Source organism: Euprymna scolopes, chromosome 21, assembly GCF_053919585.1.
Source record: "Euprymna scolopes isolate OS-2025 chromosome 21, ASM5391958v1, whole genome shotgun sequence".
In the NCBI taxonomy this organism is placed as follows: Eukaryota; Metazoa; Mollusca; class Cephalopoda; order Sepiida; family Sepiolidae; genus Euprymna; species Euprymna scolopes.
Window position 1 is genome coordinate 106,898,009 of NC_136502.1, and position 27,868 is coordinate 106,925,876.

The 27,868-nt window shown below is 36.1% G+C and overlaps 1 protein-coding gene across 8 annotated transcripts in view; it reads right to left on the bottom strand.

Moving 5' to 3' along the window:
* Nucleotides 1–3,671: 3,671 nt before the first annotated feature.
* LOC145242661 (protocadherin gamma-C4-like) overlaps nucleotides 3,672–27,868 on the bottom strand; it is a 567,292-nt gene continuing 543,095 nt past the window's right edge. The window contains exon 4 of one of the 8 annotated variants that reach the window (XM_080105788.1): nucleotides 3,672–4,290. In XM_080105788.1, coding sequence (XP_079961914.1) covers nucleotides 4,064–4,290 — 227 coding nt within the window. In that variant the 3' untranslated portion in view covers nucleotides 3,672–4,063. Of the gene's footprint in view, nucleotides 4,291–4,324; nucleotides 6,148–27,868 lie in introns of those variants that run through there. The other 7 variants (XM_080105789.1, XM_080105791.1, XR_013862793.1 and 4 more) reach the window with 7 other exon arrangements.

The following is a 27,868-nucleotide window of genomic DNA, read 5'->3' on the forward strand; positions in this document are numbered from 1 at the left end:
GGCTAAACTGTCGACACCTGTTGGTTTTATGGCTGACGGTCACGTGAGCGACGCAGACTGTCGCCGTTTCTATGCAAATGAGACAGTTGAATAAGAAGAGACGCAAAGTGAGCAGGAGACAAGTTGGAAGAAGGCGTGCTACGTACGTCGTCATGTACAAGTCAATTTGAGTGTTGAGTTTTGGAGTTGGAAGTTTTGACAGCGGTGTGTCAAATTTACCCGATAAATTGTTAGTTTAAGTTAATTTCCTCAATACTTTTGAACGTATTCAATTTACCTATATAAATAAAACAGCAGATGTATGTGTGTGTGTCTGTTTGCGTAAATATTTAATCGATAGACTTTTAAAGTACTGGTCACAAAACACTGAAATTAACAGGAAATAGTAATCATACACCAAGGATGGTTTATAACGAGTAAATTCTTTGAATGGATGAGTAACACCTACAGACATGTTTCGTCAAGTTAAAATGTTCGTTTCAACTTGCCGACATATTTTTACTTCTTCCTGTCCATGGCCAAATTCAAGTAATTCTTCAAGTCGTTTAATATCAAATCTTTCTTACCCATCTCCCAATATCTACATTAGTAGGAGAAGCAGCTGGATGGCTAAATGTTTTAGTTTCGATTCTAGCTGATGGCACCCAAGTCATTTTTTTTTTTAACTTTTGAAATCCCTACTATATATTAGGTACAATATAATGTTTAATAGGGAAATAGCTCTGTAATAATAAATACGAAATCTGCATGAATTGTAATATATTTAAGCATATTTTACAACCAGGCAACGCCGGGTGCCCCACCCCGTCTATTGGATATTATCTTTGGATCCGGTCATAAAATACACTTAAATATGATATTTTAATTCATGCGGATTTCGTATTTATTATTATGAAACCAATTTTCTATTGATTATTATATTGTACCCAATATATAGTAGTGATATTTTTTACACAGGAATTACCACTTATCAAGGCCCGGAGGCCACTCAAAGATAAGGGTTAATGGATATACAATAGTCAATGTGATTATAGCGTTTTTAACATAGGTAGTGGGATTTTTGTAATTTGGATTACATAGGGGGACGGTTCATCAAGAACTTGTTTACATTGGACTTGAATACAATCAGATTGTAGTCACCTGGGAAGCAGGTAAACGGAAGAGAGTTCCACAGGTGTGCTGTTCTAAGAAAGAAGCTTTGCTTATGGAATCTACATTTAGGTTTAGGCACAGATAAAGAGTATGAGAAACTATTGATAGTGGTTCTAGCTAGACGAGTGTTTTTTGTGAAAGTCTGGCGAGGGGGGACCATAGATTGAAGGTCAGACGAGCCCCTGCCATGAAAATAATTATAAAGCAGAGACAGTCTCGCAACGTCTCTTCTGTGGGAAAGATTTTGCAGGGAAGAGAAAAGGGCATACCCACTAAGCTGCAAAGTCTGTTTTGAACTCTGTCAAGGCAGGATAAGTTTCTTCTAGCAATTCAATCCCAGATGTGGCAACAGTACTCCATCATTGGCCATACCTGGCTTTTATATAGGTAGAGAATTTCATCAGGAGTGAGATATCTACTGGAGCGGTAGAAGGATCCTACCATTTTCCCAGGAACCTTGGTAACGGATTTGATATGTGTTCCATTTCAGGTTGGGAGTAAAGGTCAAGCCCAGAAGATTATCAAAAAATAAAGCCTCCGCAAGACGAGAGCCATCCATTCAATTGATGCCAGATGGGCATCAGAGTGTTGATGATGTAAGGATAGAAGCTTGGTTTTAGATGTGTTAAAAGTAACCAGCCACCTCTTTCCCCATTGTACCACGTGCTCAAGATCAGAGGAGAGAGAATCAGAGGGAACTTGGTCGTTAACGGTCTTTGATGTGCTACCATAGATGGTGGTATCGTCAGCATAAATGTCTACAAATGATGTAAGGATGTGATTTGGAAGATTATTGATGTAGATTAGGAAGAGATTTGGGCTCAGAATGGACCCCTGAGGCACCCCAGCATTAATATCGAAAGCTTCTGATTTCTGCCCATCAACGACTACTCTTATGAGCCTATCACAAAGAAATGATTTAATAATTGAGAAGACATTTCCAGCTATGGTATAGCTGAAGATTTTGTGAAGTAAACCTTTGTGCCACACCTTATCAAAGGCCTTTGATATGTCAACAGCAATTGCCCTGGAGACGAAGCCTTCATCGAGAGATTCACTAATCCTATGAAATAAAACTGTAAGCACGTCTGTTGTTGATCTAGCAGAACGGAAACCATATTGCATGTCACTAAGAAGGTTATTTTTACTGAGACGGTTAACTACTTCTCTATATGACACAGATTTCAGTAACTTACTCATGACACACAGGAGGCTTATTGGCCTGTACTGAGAGGGAGGTTACCGATCATCTGAATTCTTAAATACAGGCCATACTGATGAAATTTTCCATGGGGTTGGGAAGCATTTCTCCTTAAGACAACGCTTAAATAACTTTGTATGGGAGCTAGTTCTGCTTGTTTTTTGAGTACTATAATTGGAATGCTGTCAGGGCCAGTTGATTTACTGGAATCAAGGCTTTTGATTAGTTTGGCAACATCACATACAGATATGTCGCATAGCGTGTTTTCAGTTACACAAGGAAATGCTTAGGGTTGACGGCCTTCGTCGTTAAGGATAGAATTAGTTCTTGGCAAAGAGTTTGGTTTTCTCTAATTCTGATGAGATTACCTTAGGTCCATTGATGATAGTTGGGATAGAGCACACGCTTCTGTTCAGGATTCTGTTTGCTCTTTGCCAAAACTGATGGGAACCAAGCCGCTGTTCAGCTACTTTGGACTTGACAGACTGAGCATACAACTCTCTCACATTCTTTATTACTTTTTTATAGAGGATGCTGGCGGTCCTGAAAGTAGCTTTAGTTTCAGTACAGCTATTACGTTGGAAGCAATGGAAAAAGTGATTTCTGAGTGCAATGGCAGCAGTACATTCTGGAGAGAACCACGGCTGGCTGTTAGGTTTTTCTTGGAACTTTTTTGAGGGTATGAATCGTTCTGTACCTACAATTAACCATTCTGTTGTCAGGTCTGATACCATAGAGGACACATCCTTTTTAAACCTGGAATGCAGAGGTAGATCTGATATAAATGTACAGCTCTCCCAGTCAGCTATAGAGTATCGATTTCAAAAGTTAAAAAAAAATGTCACGTGAATGACTTGAATGACTTAGAATAAAAACTAAAACATTTAGCTCTCAAGCAGTATTCGCTACCATATAACCTAAAGACACAAGAATATCAAAACTTAAAAAAAGAACGTACTTAAACGTATAAATGTATATCTGTGCATGTATGGAGGATACAAATTAAGTTGACTTACGCTTGCCAAGTTTCAATTTTTCAATTTTGTCCTCTTAGCAGTTATTTACTTTAATTTCATTTCAGTTACACATCCACATTTGAATTAATAACGGCCATATTTATTCCAAAAAGAATATGAATTACATCATATCTTTTTAAATATATTAACGGTTATATGAAGCTCAAATAAATAAATAAATAAATAAATAAATAAATAAAAACTTACTCTCTTCACGACGCTATAACATTTTTTTAATTTCCAACGACTTTTTTTTTATCCTGAAATAGAACAATGTCGTACTTTTCATTACAACAAATATATTTTCAAATATTTAACTGGTATTTTATTTTCTTCAATTCATTCATCCATAAGAAGTCTTACAATAAAGACGAAACGTTGATGGACTTATAACTTGGTTTGTTCCTTTCTCTATCTCGTCGGAATACTATTTTCATCATTCTCATATATGTATATTACATTAAGCTACATATATATATATATATATATATATATATATATATATATATATATATATATATATATATATATATATATAATGTGTGTGTGTGTGTAATTTATTTACATGTGTCCATCTGTTTGTCTATGTGTTTTTGTAACAACTGACTCAGGCCAAGTTTCAGAAGAATGCTTACGGTAGATGAGGCAGTCGGCGAGAGTCGGCGATTGAACTCAAAGTCTCAGTTTTCACGTTCTACTCAGAAATGGCGCGATTGTTCATTGCAGGAGGCTTCAAATCAATCCACTGACTACAATCAGGGATGTAGCCAAGGTTGGGTTTGCGTAAGGATGAAGAGGAGAATATAGCACTCGTATCTCCCGAGTAGAAGTAAGTTTGTTGTTGTTGTAGTTGCTGTTTAGAGTTTTTTATTGGTCCAGTTAATGATGATGATGATGATTTGGCTTGGGATGTGAATGGACCTAAAAGAAAGAGAGAGAGAGAGAAAAAAAAACATTGGAGATAGCAAATCACAAATTGATTTTTATTACATTAGAAGATTACCCGGCGTTGCCCGGTATTAAACATAATGTTAAATTCCTTAAAAAAAAATTAAGTAAAAAAAATAACAAAAAAAAACTGAGACATGTGCATGCGAGTATTATGTTTTTTTTTTTCCTAAATAGTTCACTTCTGTAAGTAAAAAAAGACAAAAACTCTAGCTGAGATCGGAAGCAAAACTTAAAGATAATGAGTCAAGTACGATAACCATTAGACCAGCTTTACGTGATCTTTAAAAAGTGTTTTCAAACCTACTTATTCTTAACATAAGGGAGCTGTCATGTGAACGATTCACGCATGCGCATTCATGAAACAGTTGAAAAACAGATAAAAATCCGATGACCCCCACCACGTACCAATTTTTCAGTTTTGATCCCCTAGCAGCCATTTTTTCTAAATGAAAACCGATTAAAAAGTTTTCCATGTGTCTGATTACCCTGTATATCAAATTTCAAGTCTGTAGATCACAAATTCTTTGAGTATATAGGTTGAGAATTGTCCTCACACACACACACATATTCTCACTTTTATAGATACATAGATTACAAACAAAAATTATATACAACATAATCACATTGACACATCGGTTCCCATAAAATCATCAAAGTTAAGCAACGTTGAGCCTAGGTGACCATTTGGGAATTCCAGGTGCTGTATGTGTTCTCTGCTAATCATCTATATGGCACGATCAGGTTGACACATCGGTTCTCACCAGATCATCAAAGTTAAGTAACGTCGAGCCTGGCCAGTCCAAGATGTGTGACCATTTGGGAAGGCGAGGCACTGTATGTACCGCAAGGTAAAACACCAGGTTGGGAAATATATAAATATAATATAATATTGGCGTGGTCTATCTTTCTCTCGAGGGTAGATGAGCCTCTCTTAAGCCATGGTAAGCAACCCATCTAGTGATTGCATCACAATAAAAAATACCCTTGTTAGCCCTAGCGAAGCATCAAGTATTCAGCTACCGGCAAGATTTGAATTACATTACAAGCTCGTGTAGGGAGTTCAATCTCGGCTGTGGCCACATGTTACGTTGTTATGCTTATCTCAGCATTGTTTCCAATCAGCCTTGAACCTCTCCTTGCCACTAGACCCAATCAGTGCCAATTCAGGAGAGGTGTAATTGGGTATTGTACACATTTGGGCTGGTGCATCTGCTACTAGTCTCTCGCTTCTAGACAAGGTTCAAAAAAGAGTCGCCAATCTGATAGGCCCTGAACTGGCATCTAAGCTTCAGCCTCTGTCCCATCAACGAAACGTTGCATCCCTCTGCCTGTTCTACAAGTATTTTAATGGTGAATGCTCTGACGAACTGCAGACACTTGTGCCCCCATGACGTAGACACCCTCGACAAACCCGACAGGCAGCTAAATCCCACCCCCACACAGTAGAGATCCCTAGATGTAAAAGATCTTTCTACTCCAGTAGTTTCTTCCCCAGAACCGCTAGACTCTGGAATTCCATTCCAGGTTCCTGCTTCCCCAACTGTACTGACGTGAAGAAGTTCAAGTGCAACGTGAACCGACATTTTGCTGCCCAAATCCCTACATAGTACCCCAGTAGTTGTTGCCCCTGATAGTAGCCCCCTACATTAAAGTGGCAATGTGCCTTGTTTGGGATGAAAATGTAATTTAAAAAAAAAAAAAAAATCCTTGCCTCACAATTACACGCGCAGCTACCCTTACAAGGGGTGTCCATTGTCTCTTTAAACTGAATGGAGGCATGGAAACAAAAAGAGGTATCATGCATTCATTGTATACTCATAAATAGACCTGAAAGAAAGAGAACAAAACAAAAAACCGATTAAACATAGCAAATCAAAAATTGATTTTTATTATATTACACACACAAAAAATATCATACATTTATATTGTATACTCATAAATGATAAATAAAGTTCCCTTTCGTATTCAACGTTCCTTCTCATTGTTTTTTCAACCAAAAAGTAACGTCTCATGTTTCCCGCATATATATGTAATATTGTGAAATCTTTGATATTTTCATCAGACAAATCCAGCAGAAGTTTTCAATATATTCTTTTGTGTTCAGTTTTCTATAATTAATAAGCTAGAAGATATATCCGGTTTTGCCCGGGATTCTAATTTTCTTAAATTATCTAGATTAAACAAAAGGGGGAAAAAAAAGTTAAATTGAAAAATCTGCTTAATATTTCAATTGGTGGTAGGACAGTTCCAACATTTCCCCAATTCCAATACAATTACCCATTCCGATTCTAATTCTTTATAAATATCTAAATATTTAACTATAGAGTTGTTATTTTTTCTCCGATTACCGTAAAAACACATGTGAAATGTGCAGATTTTTTCGCAAACGTAAAGATACATTTGTGGGGGATGATCTATAGATTTTTAGTTTAACTGTTTATTTAAAATCAATAAATATTGATTATTGTATCATTACTACTAGCAGTGGAAGATTTTGTTTGTTTGTCAAATTTCAAATTTGTCAAAATATTTTCAAATTTGTCAAATTTCTTTTACAAATTTTTCTGATTCTGATACCCCAAAAGTTCTGATTTTTCCGATTCCAACTATGATTATTGGTGCCAACACTAATTTTAATATTCTTTTCTTTTTTTTTTTCACAAAAGGGTTACCACATATCAAAGCCCGGAGGCCACTCAAGGATAATGGTTAATGTGTGTATTGTAGTCATTGGGATAGTAGCGTAGTAATCATTTGTGGTAAAAATTTGGTATAATCAGATTATTTGTGAGGACGGTTCAATAAGAACTTGTTTACATTAAACTTGAAGATGACAATACTATAATCAGATTATTTGTGAGGACGGTTCAATAAGAACTTGTTTACATTAAACTTGAAGATGACAATACTATAATCAGATTATTTGCGAGGACGGTTCAATAAGAACTTGTTTACGTTAGACAATATTGTACCTATTTACTATGCCTCCCCACGGGACAGAGTTAGACACCAGGGTCGTTTTTTAATGTGGAGAAAAGGTACAAAAATAAAAATTGTCTCAGTCGTGAAGGATTTCTCCTCCACCGAAAGAGAACAAGAAAATGAAGCGCAGCATCTGAAGAACAGATACTACACTTTATTGTAGTCAGCTGGAAAACAGACTATCGGAACAGAGTTCTACAGACAGGCAGTTCTAGGAAAGAAGCTTTGTTGATGGAATCCACGTTTAGATTAAAGCACCAATAAAGAGTGGAGGAATTTATTGATAGTGATTTTGGCCAGACGAGTGTTTATGTGAAAGATTGGCAAGGGGGGGGGGATCATAGATTGGAGCTCAGTCGAACACTTGCCAGAAAATAAGGATAGAGCAGAGACAAGGTCGCAGCGTCTCTTCTGTGGGTAAGAAGTTTTAGAGAAGAGAAAAGGACATTGACTACTAGATTACAAAGTCGGTTTTGAACTCTGTCAAGGCAGGACTGGGTGCTTCAAGCAGTTTTTACCAAGATGTAGCAACAGTACTCCATTTTAGGACGAACTTGGTTCTTATACAGGTAGAGAATTGCTTCGGCAGTGAGATAACTACTGGAGCGGTAGAGTAATCCAACCATTTTACCAGCGACATTGGCAACGGATTTGATGTATGTGCTCCATTTCAGATCAGGAAACAATTTAAATAACCGACTCCCAATTTATTTGTAGAGTTAAATATAAGTTTGGAAAAATCTAGCTATCCCCCCCCCACACACACACAAAAGGCCCTCTGATTTGGATCAAAAGTAAAAATTGGCTTAATCTAAAAAGATTTCTCTTTCATTGCCCAACGACAGAAAATAATGAACTGTCACATCAGAACAAATCCTAATTAAACGTATGCAAACAAACATCTTGCTTCATAATTCCTTCATAAACATAGTTCCAAATGGAAGCTTCTTAAGTTCAAGTGGCTGTTTGGCTAGTTTGTGTTTTTTTTTTCTTTTTTTTTTACAGGGAAGTCAAGACTTATCAAGGCCCGAACGCCACTCGAGAATAAGAGTTAGTGTGTCTACAGCGATGGAAATTGGGTAGAAATTGACTATTGAAGGAGACGGCTCAACAAGAATTTTTTTGTTTTGTTCTTTAGAGATTTTCGTTGTTAGATTTGGAAGTTTGTGGAGGAGGTCAGCAGAGTTGTTAGGAGCAAGGCTGAGCGGAAGTGAAAGCGAGAATTAGGGACAAAGAAGAAAACAAAGAAGAAAGAATTTTTTTTGACCAGTGATGAGAAAAAGCTGTAGCAGTTCCCACTAGTATGGCATCGGGAACCCCTATTGCATGGTCTAGACTCCATTCACCAAACGATAATGTAGCAGTTTCGGTATTATGCATCTGTTGATATGACGGCTTTCTAGCGGGATAGTCAGAGGTTCGGGTCCCTGATTATCAGGCGAATAACGTCAGCCCAGTTAAAACGTTTACCTCCAGCATCCTTATCAGTGACATGGCAACAAGGATAGAGTAAAGTGGAAAGAGAATTTAGTCACCTCTAGTTATTGCTCTCATAATACTTCCGACCAATATGCAACGATTTTCCCCCTTTTGTCAGAAACATCGATCATTCGTTGAAGATTAGGACTAGAGGACAAAGTAGGGGAAGCAAGAGTTGCTGGACTGTAAAAAACATGCATGCACAATACCGTTTGCATTCTCAGTTAAGTATAAAAAGAGAAAACGTCTTTTCATGGAGAAAAAAATAACCGAGTGTACATAAATGAAAAGCACCATTTCTGACATATGGCAAGAAAGAAGAAAAGAAAAAGCACAACATACTGAAGATGGAGTTTAGCTCCGAAATATATTTATGTTATAAATTTCAAACACGTAAAATATTTGTTTATTTTCCTAATATTACGTTGTGATTTGGCTTTCAAACGCACTTGATGCGTATTTTATTTTATTCAAATTAAAACAACGTTTCTATATGAATTCACACCCTTGACGTTATTCTCGCGTTGCCTACGCACTGTTTCAATATTTCAAAATACAACTGCTGAGATACAACGCGCGGCTCTTTACAAACAGACTATTCTTTCTCCAACTTTACAATATGGCAAGAAAGAAGAAAAGAAAAAAAAACACACACACACTGAAGGTGGAGTTTAGCTCCAAAATATATTTATGTTATAAATTTTAAACAATTAAAATATTTGTTTATTTTTCTAATATTACGTTGTGATTTGGCTTTCAAGCACACTTGATGTGTATTTTATTTTATTCAAATTATGTCTTTTTTTTTTTTTTAGAAAAATGAAAATCATATTTGAGTTTAAAAAAAAAATGATTAACCAAATTCTAGATTACTAAAGTCTAATTACGAAAAAGGAATAATAATAAAAATCTTCTATAAAAGTACAAATGGGATAAGTTTAGGAAATTAAAGACGTTCAAAAACGTATACAATCCATTTTTGAAGCAGTGATTCAGGTTACAAGTGATTATATATATAAAGGAACGTAGAGAAGGGAGATGCTAGGGGTGCGCAAGCACCTGCCCTTTTTACTCCTGTTTTAAAAGTACTATTTTCAGAGGAATGTATTATAGGCCCGTGTCTAACCGAGACGGTGTTCAATACTTTTTGTTTTTTTTGCCTTTTTTTTTCACTTGAGCACCTGCCCTGAAAAAGTTTATACAGGCTACTCTGCTTGTTCTACAAGTACTTTAACGGTGAATGCTCTGACGAACTGCAAGCACTTGTGCCCCCTCGATGTAAACCGACAAACCCGACAAGCAGCTAAATCCCACCCCTTCACAGTAGAGATCCCTAGATGTAAAAGATCTTTCTACTCCCGTAGTTTCTTCCCCAGAACAGCTGGACTTTGGAATTCCCTTCCAGGTCCCTGCTTCCTCCACTGTACTGACGTGCAGAAGTTCAAGTGCAATGTGAACCGACATCTTGCTGCCCAACTCCCTACACAGTACCTGCCTATGTCCCTGATAGAAGCCCCCCACAACAAAGTGGCAATGTGCCTTGTTTGGGGTGAAAATGTAATTAAAAAAAAAAAAGTTCTGTGCACGTCACTGTACATATATATATATATATATATATATATATATATATATATATATATACAGTGAAATATGTATATATAGTGTTGTAATATATATATATATATATATATATATATATATATACATATATATATATATATATACATATATATATATGTATTTCTTTAAATTTACAGCTTTTTATATTTAAATTTCATTCAGAAAAATCTAATTTTCAAAACAAAACTTTATTATTTGAACAAAGAATACAATGTTCAAAGTAATTTCCTTAATCCATGGATTTTCAATGTAGGCTCATCTCCTCAGAGGAAAAGTCATGAGCAAAATATTAAATCTGGTTTGATATAATTTTTGCTATTCAGCAAATACATAGAAATATATGAAAGATTGAATCTTTTTAAGGAATATGGAGAAAGAAAATAAGGGTTGAAACAAAAAAAAAGGGTGTGGGATTTTAGTATCAAAGACTTGATACCACAATATTCATCTCATTATTCTGATATATATATATATATATATATATATATATATATATATATATATATATATATATATATATATATATATATTTAAGGCACCTAGTATATATATATTTTTTTTTTTTCGTATGGGTATTTTTATTGATAGTACACATATGAAACTCAATTCTCTTTCGAAGTAATCTCCTTCGGTTGCAATGCACTTGTTGTACGATTCCAACAACTTCTGGAAGGATTCATAGAAGTCCTCTTGGGTAAGCATGTTATCACAGCCTCTTTGATATTCTCAATTATCTCATAACGACAGCCTCTAAAGTTTTCCTTGAGTTTAGAGAATAACCAAAAGTCACAGGGAGCAAGGTTTTGGCCATAGGGAGGATGAGGAACTGTCTTGATGCCTTGGAACAAACTTTGGACACACGACAATACTTATCCGTGAAATTCTTTATTTGGCCAATCAACTCTGGTCTCCTGACTACCTTACTCCTCCCACACCTCTCATCATCACTCACAGACTCACTGCCTTCCTTGAATCTTTTATGCCGCTCCAGAACTAATGCTCAATTATTGCAAGATGGTGAAAAAGCAGTCTGAAGCATTTTATACGTTTCTATGGCATTTTTTCCAAGTTCTATTGTATATCGTTCTTTTGAAGTGCCATCACGTCCGGATTGCATTTTTCAATTTTACCAGTCTTTGGTAGGGTGTATTCCAATTCCTGTCCTAGCTGTTCATTTGAACCTGAAATCATACAAATTAGTCAGTCATCTCATAAGATGTATAGCAATAACATACTGAATTTTCAAGAGTTTAAGACAATTTTAAATGCCTGTACAAAAAAGTCTGGAATCTTATTGAAGGCACCTCGTATGTATGTATGTATGTATGTATGTATGTATGTATGTATGTATGTATGTGTGTATGTATGTATGTATGTATGTATGTATGTATGTGAGTGTGTATGTGAGTGTGTAATATAACTCAATGAGATACACCGAGCAACCTTTTCTCTGCCGCCTTAGAAATGTTTCCTATTAACTTCAAAATTAATAGAATTCCAAATGAAATGCCAAGTGCAGATGTATTTTTACTTACTGAAAAATTCGATTACCACATCAAAAAGTAAACAAAAATATCAGAATGAACCTGATAGAGAAAAATAACAGTAATCTTCTGTTTTTTTTTTTTTTTATTTTGCTTGAAAGCAAAGGTCGAAAGTTAAGCACACTTGCTGACTGGATCAGTGTTCAAGACGGAAAGCAGCAGAAACAGCCTCATTGGTTGAACAAATTTTAATTAAAATAAATGATGAAAATTCTAAGAACTGCATGCAAATATAACATTTGTCGGCGGACCTGAACGAGAATCCCCCCCCCTATAATTTTATAGCATGTTTTAGCATGTAGTATAGTTTTTGAGGTTGGGGGTGTTTATTCCGAAAGCCGTTCTTAACATGGGAAGGTTGGGGGTGTTCATACTATGCTGGGTTAGGTCGTAAAAATACCAACTGCAGAATACCGGTTAAAATTATGACGGGGAGGGGTGATTTTCGTTCTGTTCTGCCCATTTGTCAAACAGTTAAATCATGCCAATAGGATAATAGGTTTCCTTGATAAAATCAGAAAAAAAACAAAAAAAAACTAAACTAATAGAATAGTTTATCACTATTTTTATGTCTTCGATCGGAAATTAAGATCAACATCTTTATCTCTGTCTCTACTATTATATAAAAGTCATTTTGTGTGTGCGTGCGCGTGTGTATGTGTGTGAGAGAGAGAGAGAGAGAGAAAGAGAGAGAAAGAGAGAGACAGGGCGGGAGAGCTGTATATTTTTCTAGTAAAAAAAGTAAGAGGAGATTTTTTTTTTCTACAAGGGAGTCATGGCTTGTCAAGGCCCGAAAGCCACTCGAGGATAAGGGTTAATGAATGCCAGGTGGTCGGTGAAACAATACCGCAATGATGGGTAATGGTGGAAGTTGGCTAGAATTTGATTATTCAAGAGAACGGCTCAATAAGAACTTGTTTACATTGGACTTGAAAGCTACTATGTTGTAATCATTTGGGAAGCAGCTCCACGGAAAAGAATTCTGCAGGTGAGCGTTTCTAGAATTGTAGTGTGTGTGCGTGTGTGTCTGTGTGTGTGTATGTGTGTGTGTTTCTCTCTGTGTGTGTGTGTGTGTGTGTGTGTGTGTGTGTGTGTGTGTGTGTGTTCCTTCCTCAAAGGTTCTGAAACGGGTGAGCCTATCTTTTGCAAATTTAACACAATACTAATTTTTTATGTTCTTAGATATGCTTTGTACAAAAATTTATCCAATAAGTATCAAAAATTCGGAAAAAATCTGATCTTAAAAATAGTCTTTCTCTCCTGTAGATAAAAAAGAATAAATTTTATAGGGAAGTATTTTACGTTACACCGGCCAAGGAAGAGAATAAAATTGCAGCAAATCATTTCTTCTTAAAAAACAGATTTATTATAATCTGGAGGTATAGCTTAGTGGTAGAGCATTCGACTACAGTCCGAGTGTGCATCACCATTTTATTTTATCTTTTCTCATTAATGAGTTCACTTTATGATAAAAGAAGATGTACCATTTAAAATTGCCACAAATCATTTCTTCATTTACATATTTTAAAATTAAATATTAATCAAAAGTGACTTTTCCAGGGCATTCATCATCAAGCCTAAATATCAGTAAACAAGCACAAATGGAATGTAATGAACGACATTATCATTATTATTTTTTCTCTCTCTCTTTCTTTCATATATATATATATATATATATATATATATATATATATATATATATATGATTGTTAAGATGGCTGAAATCCGACGATATGAAAAATAGATTGGAGGTAGAAGGACCTGAATGCTCAACGTTTCGCCCAATTTATGATGGCTTTTTCAAGAGGGATATTCTTTTTCTACACAATGACCATCCCTCTTGAAAAAGCCATCATAAATTGGGCGAAACGTTGAGCATTCAGGTCCTTCTACCTCCAATCTATTTTTCATATATATATATATGTGTATATATATATATGTGTATATATATATATATGAATGACAAAAAACTATGTTCTAAAATTCATGTTGACCATCTTATAATTTATTCCTTTAATTCAGTTGACTTATACAATTCAGTATCTGTTTTGTAGCGCAAAATCAATCACTTAACTATTACGCGGGGTGTGCAATAAGTAATGCTCCTGACCCACTTCCAGTTCTCTGATATAGCTGAAATTTTTTCATGTGCAATGATTTATATCTCTACGGATTATGTGGCAAATTACGGCTGTGAACTAATTGTGGTTTCTGTTTTACAGGTGTTTGAACTGAGTTAGGTGTGAAATGGAGCATGTTGAATGTCGAGCAGTGATCCGGTTTTTGTATTTGAAAGGACGCAAATCACAGGAGACTTTTGATGAAATGAAAGAAAGTTATGGTGATAATTCCCCATCATATGACCTTGTAAAACGCTGGTATCGTGAATTCAAACATGGCCCGAAGTCTGTGGAAACAGCTCTCAGACCTGGTCGCCCCCCCCCCCCTTCTGCCATTGATGAGGCCTCTGTCCGTCAAGTTGAGGTTGCCATTTTGGAAGATCGGCACATTACTATTCGCCAAATAGCCCAAGATGTCAAGATTAATACAAAATCTGTGGAAACTATCATTCATGAACATTTGCATATGCATAAGGTGTCTGCCAGATGGATTCACAGGTTGCTCACACCATTCCAGAAGTGAGAATGCGTCGAGTGCTCGAGGATGAATTTGGAGATGTGCCAAGAAGATGAGTCAAAGTTCTTCGAAAGACTGATTACACAGGATTAAACCTGGGTCCATCACTATGATCCAGAGAACAAAGCCCAGTCAATGTAATGGAAGCACTTGGACTTACCACCTCCAAAGAAGGCAAAGGTGCAGTCCTCCGCTGGCAAGATCATGCTCACAGTCTTCTTAGACCAGGACGGATAGTGATGACAGATTTCCTGGCAAAGGATTCCACAATTACAGGAGCCGTAATGCTTCACTTTTGAGGAAATTAAGGGAAGCTATCAAAATCAAAAGGCGGGGCAAGATCAGCAAAAGTACACTCCTCCTGCAGGACAATACTCCGGTCCACAACTCGCATGTCGCCAGATCAGAAGCATGGGCGTGTGGTTTTGTTGCTCTACTGCTATGGGAAGTGGGGCAGGGGCATTACTTATTGCATGCCCCTCGTACACTTAAATATGATATTATTTTGTATTATTATTGTATTATAGTATAATCTTGATAGTTTATTATGCCCTCATCTCATCAAAAGAAATAGCAACGATCAATCCGTCAAAAGGAATTGAAATGTGATTTGACATGGTAAAAATCCGAAAATTGGAAGAGAAGCTGCAGTTATCTTTACATTTTTCCATTACGCCATACTGAATTTTTATCAAACAAAGTCATTAAACCCAACTATTCACACTAACAATTTTAATTAATTTATGAATCTTCTACCAAAATGTTCTATTTAATAATTAGTAAATTTATTAATTCTTAGTTTTGTATACATACTTATGAAAATAATATCAACAAATTATAAACTATTATACACGTTTGTATATACGAAACTAAACTAATCTAAAAAAAAAAAGAATATATATATATATATATATATATATATACATATATATATATATAGTAAGTTATAAAAATATATGGCGATTAAGCTACACTGAATATTCCGCGTTTCATCCACTCTAGGATTCTTCAGGCTTATGCGCGAATTCTGTGGTTGTTTGTCGTTTTTATATGCTCATCTTCTATTGAAATTTTAGTTGGCCAATCAGCTTTCTAGTGTCCGCCATGCCCTTCCTATCATCCAATGAGAATGCATTTATCGGACAAAGACCTATTTGACATCTGGTTGACCTGTTCCTTTGTGTGTGCTCTATTTAGCCTGGATATTTAGCTTCTTGATCAGTTTTAAATCTCGGTTAGTGTTATTTTATTGTTAGTTTTTTTTTTATTAATGTTAGTTTATATATAAATATATATATGTGTACACACATATATGCACATATATATACATACATATATGTGTGATCGTTTAAGTATATTCATGTTTATCTAATTTATTTATTTGTTTATTTTCTATTGTTTTTGTTAGTTTTAAAACTATTATGTATCGCTATCCTAGAGTAAATTTTATCTTGTGAACACAGTTGTTTGCTATTTCTCTTCTACAGTTTAGTAGATGCGCATATAAAAACGACAAACAACCACAGAATTTGCGCATAAGCCTGAAGAATCCTAGAGTGGATGAAACGCAGAATATTCAGTGTAGCTTAATCGCCATATATTTTTATAAATTACTAACTAGCTCTACCTACGTATTGAGCACTTTTAAAGTAAATACTTAAAGTTTACGCATAAATTTATATTTTGTAAAGTTTATGCATAGATCTACACCTTTTACACCTCAAATTAAAAAACACAACTTCAAATTAAAAAAACTAAACTTCAAATTAAAAAACATAACTTCAAATTAAAAAAAGACAACATCAAATTAAATAAACCCAAGTTCAATTTAAAAGCACGTGACATTATGTTAGAATTATTCATACTCAAACTTTGTAAGGTAATTTGCATAACATCACTTATGCAAATTACCCACTATTACTTGTAGTTGCTCGCAACAATAAAAAAAGAAAAGTTTCTAACAATTAACATTACAATAATTTAAAATATGGAAAATAACAATGGATCTCCGGTAGTTGTGCGATCAAGTAGAGGAGTCAAGAGAGGCACAGTACGTGGTCAGTACAAACGCAATCGAAATTCTCCTAAGCGTCGGATTCTGGAAGCCGCTCGAAATAGCAGGGACTGGACAACTGTCGCAGAGAACTGTGGGATAAATAGGAACACCGCGTACGCCTGGGTGAATAAACAGGCCAAGGGGCAAGACGTGGAGGATAAGCCGCGGGGTGGAAGGCGACATGGGAAAGTGAATCCGGACATGGTCAACAACATGCTTGATATAATCGGAGAAGATCCTACCATCACTCTCAAGGAGTTGGCCTTGAAGATTTCGGAGATGCATGGAATCAACCCCCCAATCAGCGTTACTACCATAAATAACCATCTCGATGGTAGACTCTTCACTGTAAAACGGGTTCACAAGCAAGCCGAGAATGTCAACACTCCGGAGAATAAGGTAAAACGTCGTATCTATGTAGAAAGGGTTATGGCCGCATTGGGAGCTGGTAAACATGTGGTGTATTTGGATGAGTCAAACGTGAACTTATTTTGTACTCGGACCGTTGGACGATCCGCGAGGGGCCAGAGAGTGGTGCTACATGTTCCAGGCTCGAAAGGTCCAAATATTCACATGTTTGCTGGTATTAGTCAACAGGGACTCATCAACTTCACCCGCAGGCGTGGCGCCTACAAGCACCCGGATGTCAACCAATGGGTTGCAGAACTACTCAATTCTGTCTTCGCAATGGGATATGATGCCGGACAGGTAGCCTTGGTAATTGACAACGCCCCGTGCCATTCCCGAGTGGAACAACTACACGACCAGGCAGCTTTTGCAGAAGTGGAGTTTATTCGCTTGCCTCCATACAGCCCGGCTCTCAACCCCATCGAAATGGCCTGGTCAGCCATCAAAGCCGTCATCAAGAGGGATCTACCGAGCGTTATACATGTGCCACAACCGGAAGATATCACAAAAGTGGAGCACCGTCTTCATCTTGTGGAGACCGCCATCGACCGAGCCTACCAAGTGGTAACTCCTGCCATGTCTCAGGCATTCTGTAATCGGGTTCAACGCCATCACGCTAGATGTCTCAGGGAAGAGGACCTCCGTGTTGGAGAATAAATGGTTTATCTATCATGTAATAAAATTTTAATTTAATTTGAACTTGGATTTTTTTAATTTGAAGTTGTGTATTTTAATTTGAAGTTTAGTTTTTTTAATTTGAAGTTGTATTTTAACTTGGAATTGTGTTTTTTTAATTTGAACTTTAGTTTTTTTAATTTGAGGTGTAAAAGATGTATACTTTCGTATATTAATTTTATGTGAGTAAATTAAGTAGTTATATATATATATATATATATATATATATATATATATATATATATATATATATATATATATGCGAATTAATCCACCGGCCAGATTATTCCTCAATATAGATAAATAGAGGATTGATTCTTTAATGATACATACGCAATATGTATACATTAACATATCACGTTTAAGCATATTGTAAGACCGGGCAACGCTGGGGGGCATCTAGTATCTATATAAATAAAATAGTAGATGTATGTGTGTGTGTGTAAATATTTAACCGATAAACTCTTAAACTACTGGTCACGCCACACTGAAATTAACAGAAAATAGCAATCATACACCAAGGATGATTTATAACAAGTAAAATCTTTGTTTGGATGGATGCATAACGAGATGTGTCGGCAAAAATTTCATAAATAATAATACACTTTTATTTGAGCTAAGCTTAGAATGTTATCTATACCTAGTTACAGTAAATAACTTAAAATATATTTAATCAATACAAATAAAACAGATGAGTGTGTGAAAATATTTAACCGATAAACTCTTAAACTACTAGTCATATAACACTGAAATTTACAGATAATAGTAATTATACACCAAGTATGGTTTAAAACGAGTAAAATTTTTGTTTGGATGGATGGATAACGCGTATAAAAATACGTCAGCAAGTTTAAACACAAAATGTTCATTTCAACTTGCCAACATATTTCTATTTCTTTCTACGCATTATTACCGTATAATAAATGTCGAGATGTGAACTCGAAAACCAATACATAGTAAAAACAAAAAAAAGTTTGGATTTTTCATCTATAGGAATCGTATGAATAATTAGAAGAACGCTTAAGATTGAACGACACAGGTTGAGTTGCAACAGCATTGAACAAAAGAACAATGCCATCCTAATAACTAGTGAACCCACGTTAACTTACGTATCAGCTAAACATTTAAAGTGATTTTGGAATATGTGTAAAAACCAATCATATAAGAGGGTTACTCCATTGGTACGATGTTGTTTATGAATAATATTATCCAAAAATGTGTATATAAAACACAAAGTGTATTGCTCATTGAATAGAGATCTATGAATATTGAAACAGAAAATGAAGATACAATCCTAAATTACTCTTAATTACTGATAAGTGTGTAGAAAGTGATACCGGCCAACGCTTACGTAACCCCTAGAATAATGATCCGTCCTTTTTCAGCATCAAATATAACCGAAAGATAAGCGCAAATTAAAAAGTTAGAGTACCACTTTTGGATTACCTATACAATATCACCAAAGCAGAATATCCTTTCAAGATAATAAGCTCTAACCGTATCTGCGTTAACCCAATAAGTTTTAACAGAGGAGAACGCAAAAAATGTAAGACAAGTAATAATCCGATGCATTTATATCCGATGAAACGTGGCTGGAACGCTAAATGCTTTAGTTTCACTTTTAGCTTAACGATCAATTACTAAGTAGACCTAGAAATGATACGTCGCCTCTATCGAAAGTTTTAGGCATACATACATACATGATGATTGCAACGTCTTGTCAGACGAATGCCACTCCCTCAGACATTTAAAATCCATGAGCACAAATGCCTGAGGGAGTATCTATACAAATATGATGTTACAGGGTCTTAGCTTTGTACGACAGCTAAGTCTCTCTCTCGGTTCAAAATGTTGAGATCCAGCAACAAGCAAGAGCAAGATAACCAGCAACAAATTAAACTGCAGACCAGCTTAATGCGGGTACTGGTCTTCCGCTTTATGGTTTTTTTAAATCAGAGATTTGCTTCTCCTAGAAAGGTTGCCTTTATCACGGCTTACGGGAGCCCTCTCTACCCCAATACACATATACACACACACAAATATACACGGTGCTAGTTGGCCGTTGACGCAGAAAAAGAGTTCATTCGCCTTTACATACATACATACATACATACATACATACATACGTACGTACGTACATACATACATACATACATAATGATTGCTGCATCTTTCCAGATGATCGCCGTCACATTGAGTCCTCCCAATCTCGTCATCCATGCCATCTCAGATGACTCTGCACTCCCGTCGCAGATTTGCACGTCTTGGAACAGATGTGACATACAAATTGAGCAATTTCCATCGAGTTGACTTCCTCTAGAGGTTGAAGAGTATTCCTATGAACAATTAAAATTTTATTACATGATAGATAAACCATTTATTCTCCAACACGGAGGTCCTCTTCCCTGAGACATCTAGCGTGATGGCGTTGAACCCGATTACAGAATGCCTGAGACATGGCAGGAGTTACCACTTGGTAGGCTCGGTCGATGGCGGTCTCCACAAGATGAAGACGGTGCTCCACTTTTGTGATATCTTCCGGTTGTGGCACATGTATAACGCTCGGTAGATCCCTCTTGATGACGGCTTTGATGGCTGACCAGGCCATTTCGATGTGGTTGAGAGCCGGGCTGTATGGAGGCAAGCGAATAAACTCCACTTCTGCAAAAGCTGCCTGGTCGTGTAGTTGTTCCACTCGGGAATGGCACGGGGCGTTGTCAATTACCAAGGCTACCTGTCCGGCATCATATCCCATTGCGAAGACAGAATTGAGTAGTTCTGCAACCCATTGGTTGACATCCGGGTGCTTGTAGGCGCCACGCCTGCGGGTGAAGTTGATGAGTCCCTGTTGACTAATACCAGCAACCATGTGAATATTTGGACATTTCGAGCCTGGAACATGTAGCACCACTCTCTGGCCCCTCGCGGATCGTCCAACGGTCCGAGTACAAAATAAGTTCACGTTTGACTCATCCAAATACACCACATGTTTACCAGCTCCCAATGCGGCCATAACCCTTTCTACATAGATACGACGTTTTACCTTATTCTCCGGAGTGTTGACATTCTCGGCTTGCTTGTGAACCCGTTTTACAGTGAAGAGTCTACCATCGAGATGGTTATTTATGGTAGTAACGCTGATTGGGGGGTTGATTCCATGCATCTCCGAAATCTTCAAGGCCAACTCCTTGAGAGTGATGGTAGGATCTTCTCCGATTATATCAAGCATGTTGTTGACCATGTCCGGATTCACTTTCCCATGTCGCCTTCCACCCCGCGGCTTATCCTCCACGTCTTGCCCCTTGGCCTGTTTATTCACCCAGGCGTACGCGGTGTTCCTATTTATCCCACAGTTCTCTGCGACAGTTGTCCAGTCCCTGCTATTTCGAGCGGCTTCCAGAATCCGACGCTTAGGAGAATTTCGATTGCGTTTGTACTGACCACGTACTGTGCCTCTCTTGACTCCTCTACTTGATCGCACAACTACCGGAGATCCATTGTTATTTTCCATATTTTAAATTATTGTAATGTTAATTGTTAGAAACTTTTCTTTTTTTATTGTTGCGAGCAACTACAAGTAATAGTGGGTAATTTGCATAAGTGATGTTATGCAAATTACCTTACAAAGTTTGAGTATGAATAATTCTAACATAATGTCACGTGCTTTTAAATTGAACTTGGGTTTATTTAATTTGATGTTGTCTTTTTTTAATTTGAAGTTATGTTTTTTAATTTGAAGTTTAGTTTTTTTAATTTGAAGTTGTGTTTTTTAATTTGAAGTTGTGCTTTTTTAATTTGAGGTGTAAAAGGTGTAGTGATGAGGATGTCTTCTCTTTCTTAATTAATATCTAACAGAAATAGATTGCTCCAATAAATGTGTGGAGTTTGAAAAAAAAAAGATGTGGTTATGCAAAAGGTATACAAGGTGCCTTCAATAAGTTTCCAGACTTTTCGTATGGGAACTTTTATTGATAGTACACACATGAAACTCGTCCCTTTTAAAGTAATCTCCTCCGGCTGCAATGCATTTGTACTGCTCCAGCAACTCCTGGAAGGCCCCCATGGAAGTCCTCTTGTGTGAGCGTGCCAATGACACCCGTCACAACCTCATTCATCTCCTCAGTTGTCTCATAACAGTTTCTAAGGTTTCCTTGAGCTTAGGGAATAACTAAAAGTCACGAGGAGCAAGGTCTGGACTATAGGAAGGGTGAGGAACTGTTTTGATGCCCATTTTGGTCAAATAGTCTGTGATAAGGATAGAGCACCATTGGGACAAATTTTTATTGATCCTTATTTAATTCCAGACAAAGTCGGGTCTCTCTGCTAGTATGTATATAAAAAATTATTTAGGAACCAGACAGGATGTAAAAAAAAAAAAAATATTTCAAATAATGAAAACAATTTTATAAACAGACATTTCGGTCATAACAAGTCTTTTTCTACACAAATTAGGATATTTAAAAACAGTCTCCAAATAAAATCAAGAAAAGTCGGCAGCACGTTGTTATATCTCGGCAATGGTGAAAAAAATATTTATTTATCATTGAAAAAGGCTTGATATGTCCGAAATATATGATTTATAATAGTATCATTTATTGAAAAAAAAAACCCATTTTCCTGTACCGTATTTGCTTTCTAAATAAAAGCTTATATTTTCAACAACCGATATGTTTTTTTTGTTTTTTTTTTTTTCTCTCACACACACACACACACACACACACACACACACACACACACACACACACACACACACACACACACACACACACACACACACACACACACACACACACACACACACACACACACACACACACACACACACACACACACACACACACACACACACACACACACACACACACACACACACACACACACACACACACACACACACACACACACACACACACACACACACACACACACACACACACACACACACACACACACACACACACACACACACACACACACACACACACACACACACACACACACACACACACACACACACACACACACACACACACACACACACACACACACACACACACACACACACACACACACACACACACACACACACACACACACACACACACACACACACACACACACACACACACACACACACACACACACACACACACACACACACACACACACACACACACACACACACACACACACACACACACACACACACACACACACACACACACACACACACACACACACACACACACACACACACACACACACACACACACACACACACACACACACACACACACACACACACACACACACACACACACACACACACACACACACACACACACACACACACACACACACACACACACACACACACACACACACACACACACACACACACACACACACACACACACACACACACACACACACACACACACACACACACACACACACACACACACACACACACACACACACACACACACACACACACACACACACACACACACACACACACACACACACACACACACACACACACACACACACACACACACACACACACACACACACACACACACACACACACACACACACACACACACACACACACACACACACACACACACACACAGGATGTCCAAAAAGTCATTGAAGGGTTTTGAACTTAAATAGATTCTTTATTTTTGATATCTTTCTCTAATTTTAACACAATCTGACTAAGACATTGGAATTTAAAATTAAAAAAAAAAAATGCAAAATTCAAACAATCTTTATTTATGAAAAATAATGCTTTTTGAATATTGCCTATTTTCAGATTTGCATATTTGTGCTCTTTCCAAAACATTATTCATGACAGATTGCAGAATCTCTGGATTGCGATTTAACTTCCTTATTTCATTCCGCAGACTGGCAGACCTCGAAAGGTCAAACCTCAAACCCTGCAAGAATTGAAGGAAAACATCAGGAACGAAATAAGAAAGTAAAATCGCAATCCGAAGATTCTGCAATCTGTCATGAATAATGGTTTGGAAAGACCATTAATACACGATACTGAAAATGGACAAAATTTTAAAGACATTGTTTCATAAATAAAGATTCTTTGATTTTTGCATTTCTTTTTAAAATTCCCAATGTTCTTAGATTGTGTTAAAATTAGAGAAAGACACCATCAAAAATAAAGAATCTATTTAAGTTCAAAACCCTTTAGTGACTTTTTGGGTACCCAATAGAAGAAAAAATTAAAGACTAAAAATATATTTTACATTAATTTATTGTTCGACAGGATACTCAAAAAAGCTATATTGAAATTTCCTATAATAAGCTCTCTATTTACTATCTTGGTCGTATTGAACTTTTTATTTAGTGATGATTACTATATAAATATTACTATTTATATATCATTCAAACACGATAGTGTTTGAATGATATATAAATAGTAATATTTATATATCATTCAAACACGATAGTGTTTGAATACATGGTTAAGTAGCAGTTTTAGTCATTTAGAACTGCTTTAAAGCTTCACCGCTCACTCATTTTTCGACCAAATTTCAAACAAGTATTACAGTTTATAGATCACCTTCTCAGCTATATTGTCGAAAAAAAAAAATTCAATTTTAATTCAGTGAAACAAAAATTATCATGAATTTTCTGGTGTTCGAAATTGTAAAAATCTGTAAGAAGGTGAGCGACGCATTTTATGACTGGTTTCCATAGCAACCACGTCGCTTTGGAAACTACTGTTGCTACTAATTCGAAAAGAGAAGTAAAAAGTGTAACAGAGAGAATGAAAGCATGAAAGGGAGATAATTGGGAGGATTTTATTAAAAGCAGACGAGTGCCGTACATTTTTTTTTTTTACACAGGCATCACCACATTATCAAGGCCAAGAGGCTACTCGAGGATAAGGGTTGTTTTATTACATATGTGTTTATGGGAGCAAAAAATAAGACTGAAAATAAACAAATAACTAGTGAATTTATTGGAAGCCTTGGAAAATCATGGATTACAATACGCGTCTTCGTTTGTTTATTAGATTTATGTTAGAAATGCTATTTTTCTATGTCTGCTATGATAGAAATTCCATTTTTGTTGTTCTGTAATATTTAAGCTTTAAATAGCATTTTCATCTTTCTGTTATGCTCAAACTTTAAATGCCTTTTTCGTCTGCTTGTCACTCAAATTTTAAACAACATTTTCATTGACTTACAAGTAAAATAACATTTTTATCGTTAACTGCAAAGATTTACTGAATGCATTTTAAGGGTATCTGTTCTCATGATTGTAAACGGATCGTTGTATCGTTTTGTGGAACTTGTCAGAATTCACAGCAATTAATCAAATAGTTGTCGTCTCTCTTCCTTAGGCAACCAATTCTTTTGCGCTCATTAAAATCTACATTCCTGTTTTTGCCCACATCCGTCCTCATTTGCGTCTTGCGTCATTATAAGCAGACATCTTTTACAAGGGGAAGTAACTCTTCCCGTCTTATATCAAACTGGAGCTCTCCTTCCTTTATTCTTTTTGTACAAAAATGAAGCCTATTATTCTTTTCTTGTCGTTAAAAATTCCATCTCCATTTTGTTGAATACATAATGCAAACATGAGCTCATCTGTTGCTGTTACAAAGTTGAATGCTAATTGCCACTCAGATGAGATTTTAACATGCAGAGCTGCAATTTAAGACTGTCATGTCGCTGAAAGTTAATTTTTTTTCTTTTAATTTAACTTACTATCTCCACACTAACGTAATGTACTTGCAATAACCATTATCCCTGAGTGGCTTCCGGGCCTTGATAAGTGATGATCACTGTGTAAAAAAAAAAAAAAAAAAATTTACATTTCAAATTACATACGCTACACCATAATGTGTAACCACTACACATCTATATCTTCAAATTTAATTGGCCAAACACAAAATAAGTGCAACAAGCCATGTAAAAAGAGAATTAGCAGATATTTTCATTTATATATAAGCAGCAGGGAGACTCGACGTTGCTCGGGATTGAATGATGATTAAAGAATGTTTCACACTTCGATATTTTTATCGTCATCAAAATCAGTGACATAACCATTTTTTCTATTAAATTGATTGATTGCCTGCTCTAATTGAGATTCCATCACGGTGCACTGGGAGGAAGCTTCATATGCCTTCCCGCAGTGACTTAGTCCAGAATACATTGTAGTCTACATTGCACTGTAGAGAACCTATCGTTGACTTTATAAAATTATTTTCATATGTAATGGCTTGAATTGATGTTTAAAATGCAAAAGTCAAATATCACGTTTCAATCATGTTCTAAACAGAAACATTCATTTCGAACGCGCCCCTGTCATATCAAAGACCCATTATTGATTTTAAATGCCTGGCTTTATTGCTTTTGTGATGACAATGGCTTGAATTTAAGTTTAAAATGAAAAAGTCAAGTATCATGCTTCAATTGTGCTTTCAACAGAAACATTCATTTCAGACGTGACCCGTTCATATCAAATAATCTACTGTTAATTTTATAAGTCGAGCCTTTTGGCTTGTACGGTAATAAAACTTCTCAAACGCACTCGTGATGTTAGGCTTTGTTGGTCAGAATCGCCTGTTCCTTCTTTCATTGGATTATATCGAAATTTCAGAAAAATCAGCCCAGCCGTTTTCGAGTCTATATGGAACAAATTCACACACACACACACACACACACACACACACACACAATTTTCCATTTATATAATAGTAGAGACAGAGATATACAGTCTGAATGTTAGTCAAAGATATCCACTAAAAACGGAACCTCATAAATTGTTCAGTAAAGATTATTGATTAAAATCTCAATCCTATATCAAATTTCATAATAAAATCAGAACGAATTCCAAAAGCAGATATGACCGCCATATTGGATTATATATATATATATATAGTTATCCACATACAGTACTGTTTCGCTGTTTCACAGCTCATCAGTGCAGCTAGACTAGCAACTACCTCAAGCCAGGATCAAAATCCGATCGCCCAAACGACAGTCGGAGCTTCTAACCATTGCGCTATATGGCTGCTGCTATGCGGGGAGTGAATTACCAATGTTTTGACATTTTCCAAATACCTAAGCTCAATTTGTTTACACAAAGAGCATTGCGTAATACTCTTATGGTAATTTGTATGTCACTACCTAATATGGTCAATATATATATATATATATATATATAACTACTTCATTTATTCACATAAATTTAATATACGAAAGTATAGATTTATGCGTAAACTTTAAGTATTTACTTCAAAAGTGCTCAATACGTAGGTAGAGCTAGTTAGTAATTTATAAAATATATATGGCGATTAAGCTACACTGAATATTCTGCGTTTCATCCAACTATAGGATTCGTCAGGCTTATATATAAGGTTGTTGCATAAGTTCCCGCCGTTTTTGTTTTTTTAAGAAAAGCAAAGTATTTTAACAGTAAAAGTTCAAATTGAAGATGGCATGAAATTGTCGCAAAATCACACTTCATCTTTTCACCCAATTCTCTACATGTCTGATGGCCAGCTTCTTTCAAAAGAAACTTGAATTGGTCTTCGTCTATCTTGATTGGTCTTCCGGAACGAGGAGCGTTACTGAGGTTTAAATTACCGTGTTTGAATCTGGTAAACCAATCTCGAACAGTTCTCTCAGCTATACTGTTTTCTCTGTATACCTCACTCACTCGCTTTTTGACCTCTATTAAAGTCGAAAAGAAGGCGAGGTCGAAAATGGGATTATTTTTATCTACTTGACAATCCATTTGACGGTTTGAACAACGAGAAAAAATTATAGGAACAAAAAACGATGACCATTATATTGTAGAACAGAATACGTGTTTTCTAATGATATATAACACTTTGCCAAATATTAAAGCATATTTAGAACAAATTTTTTTATGAAACGGCAGGAACTTATGCAACAATCTGGTATATATATATATATATATATATATATATATATATATATATATATATATATATATATATATATATACAGGGTGACCCCCAAAAAACAGAGGACATTCAATTGTTTTTCTGAGCATTTTACAGTCAACGGAGAAAAAAAGGCCAAAGACCCTAGTGTTTTGATGTGATGTTTTGAATATAATAAACTAGTTATGACCACAGTTTCAT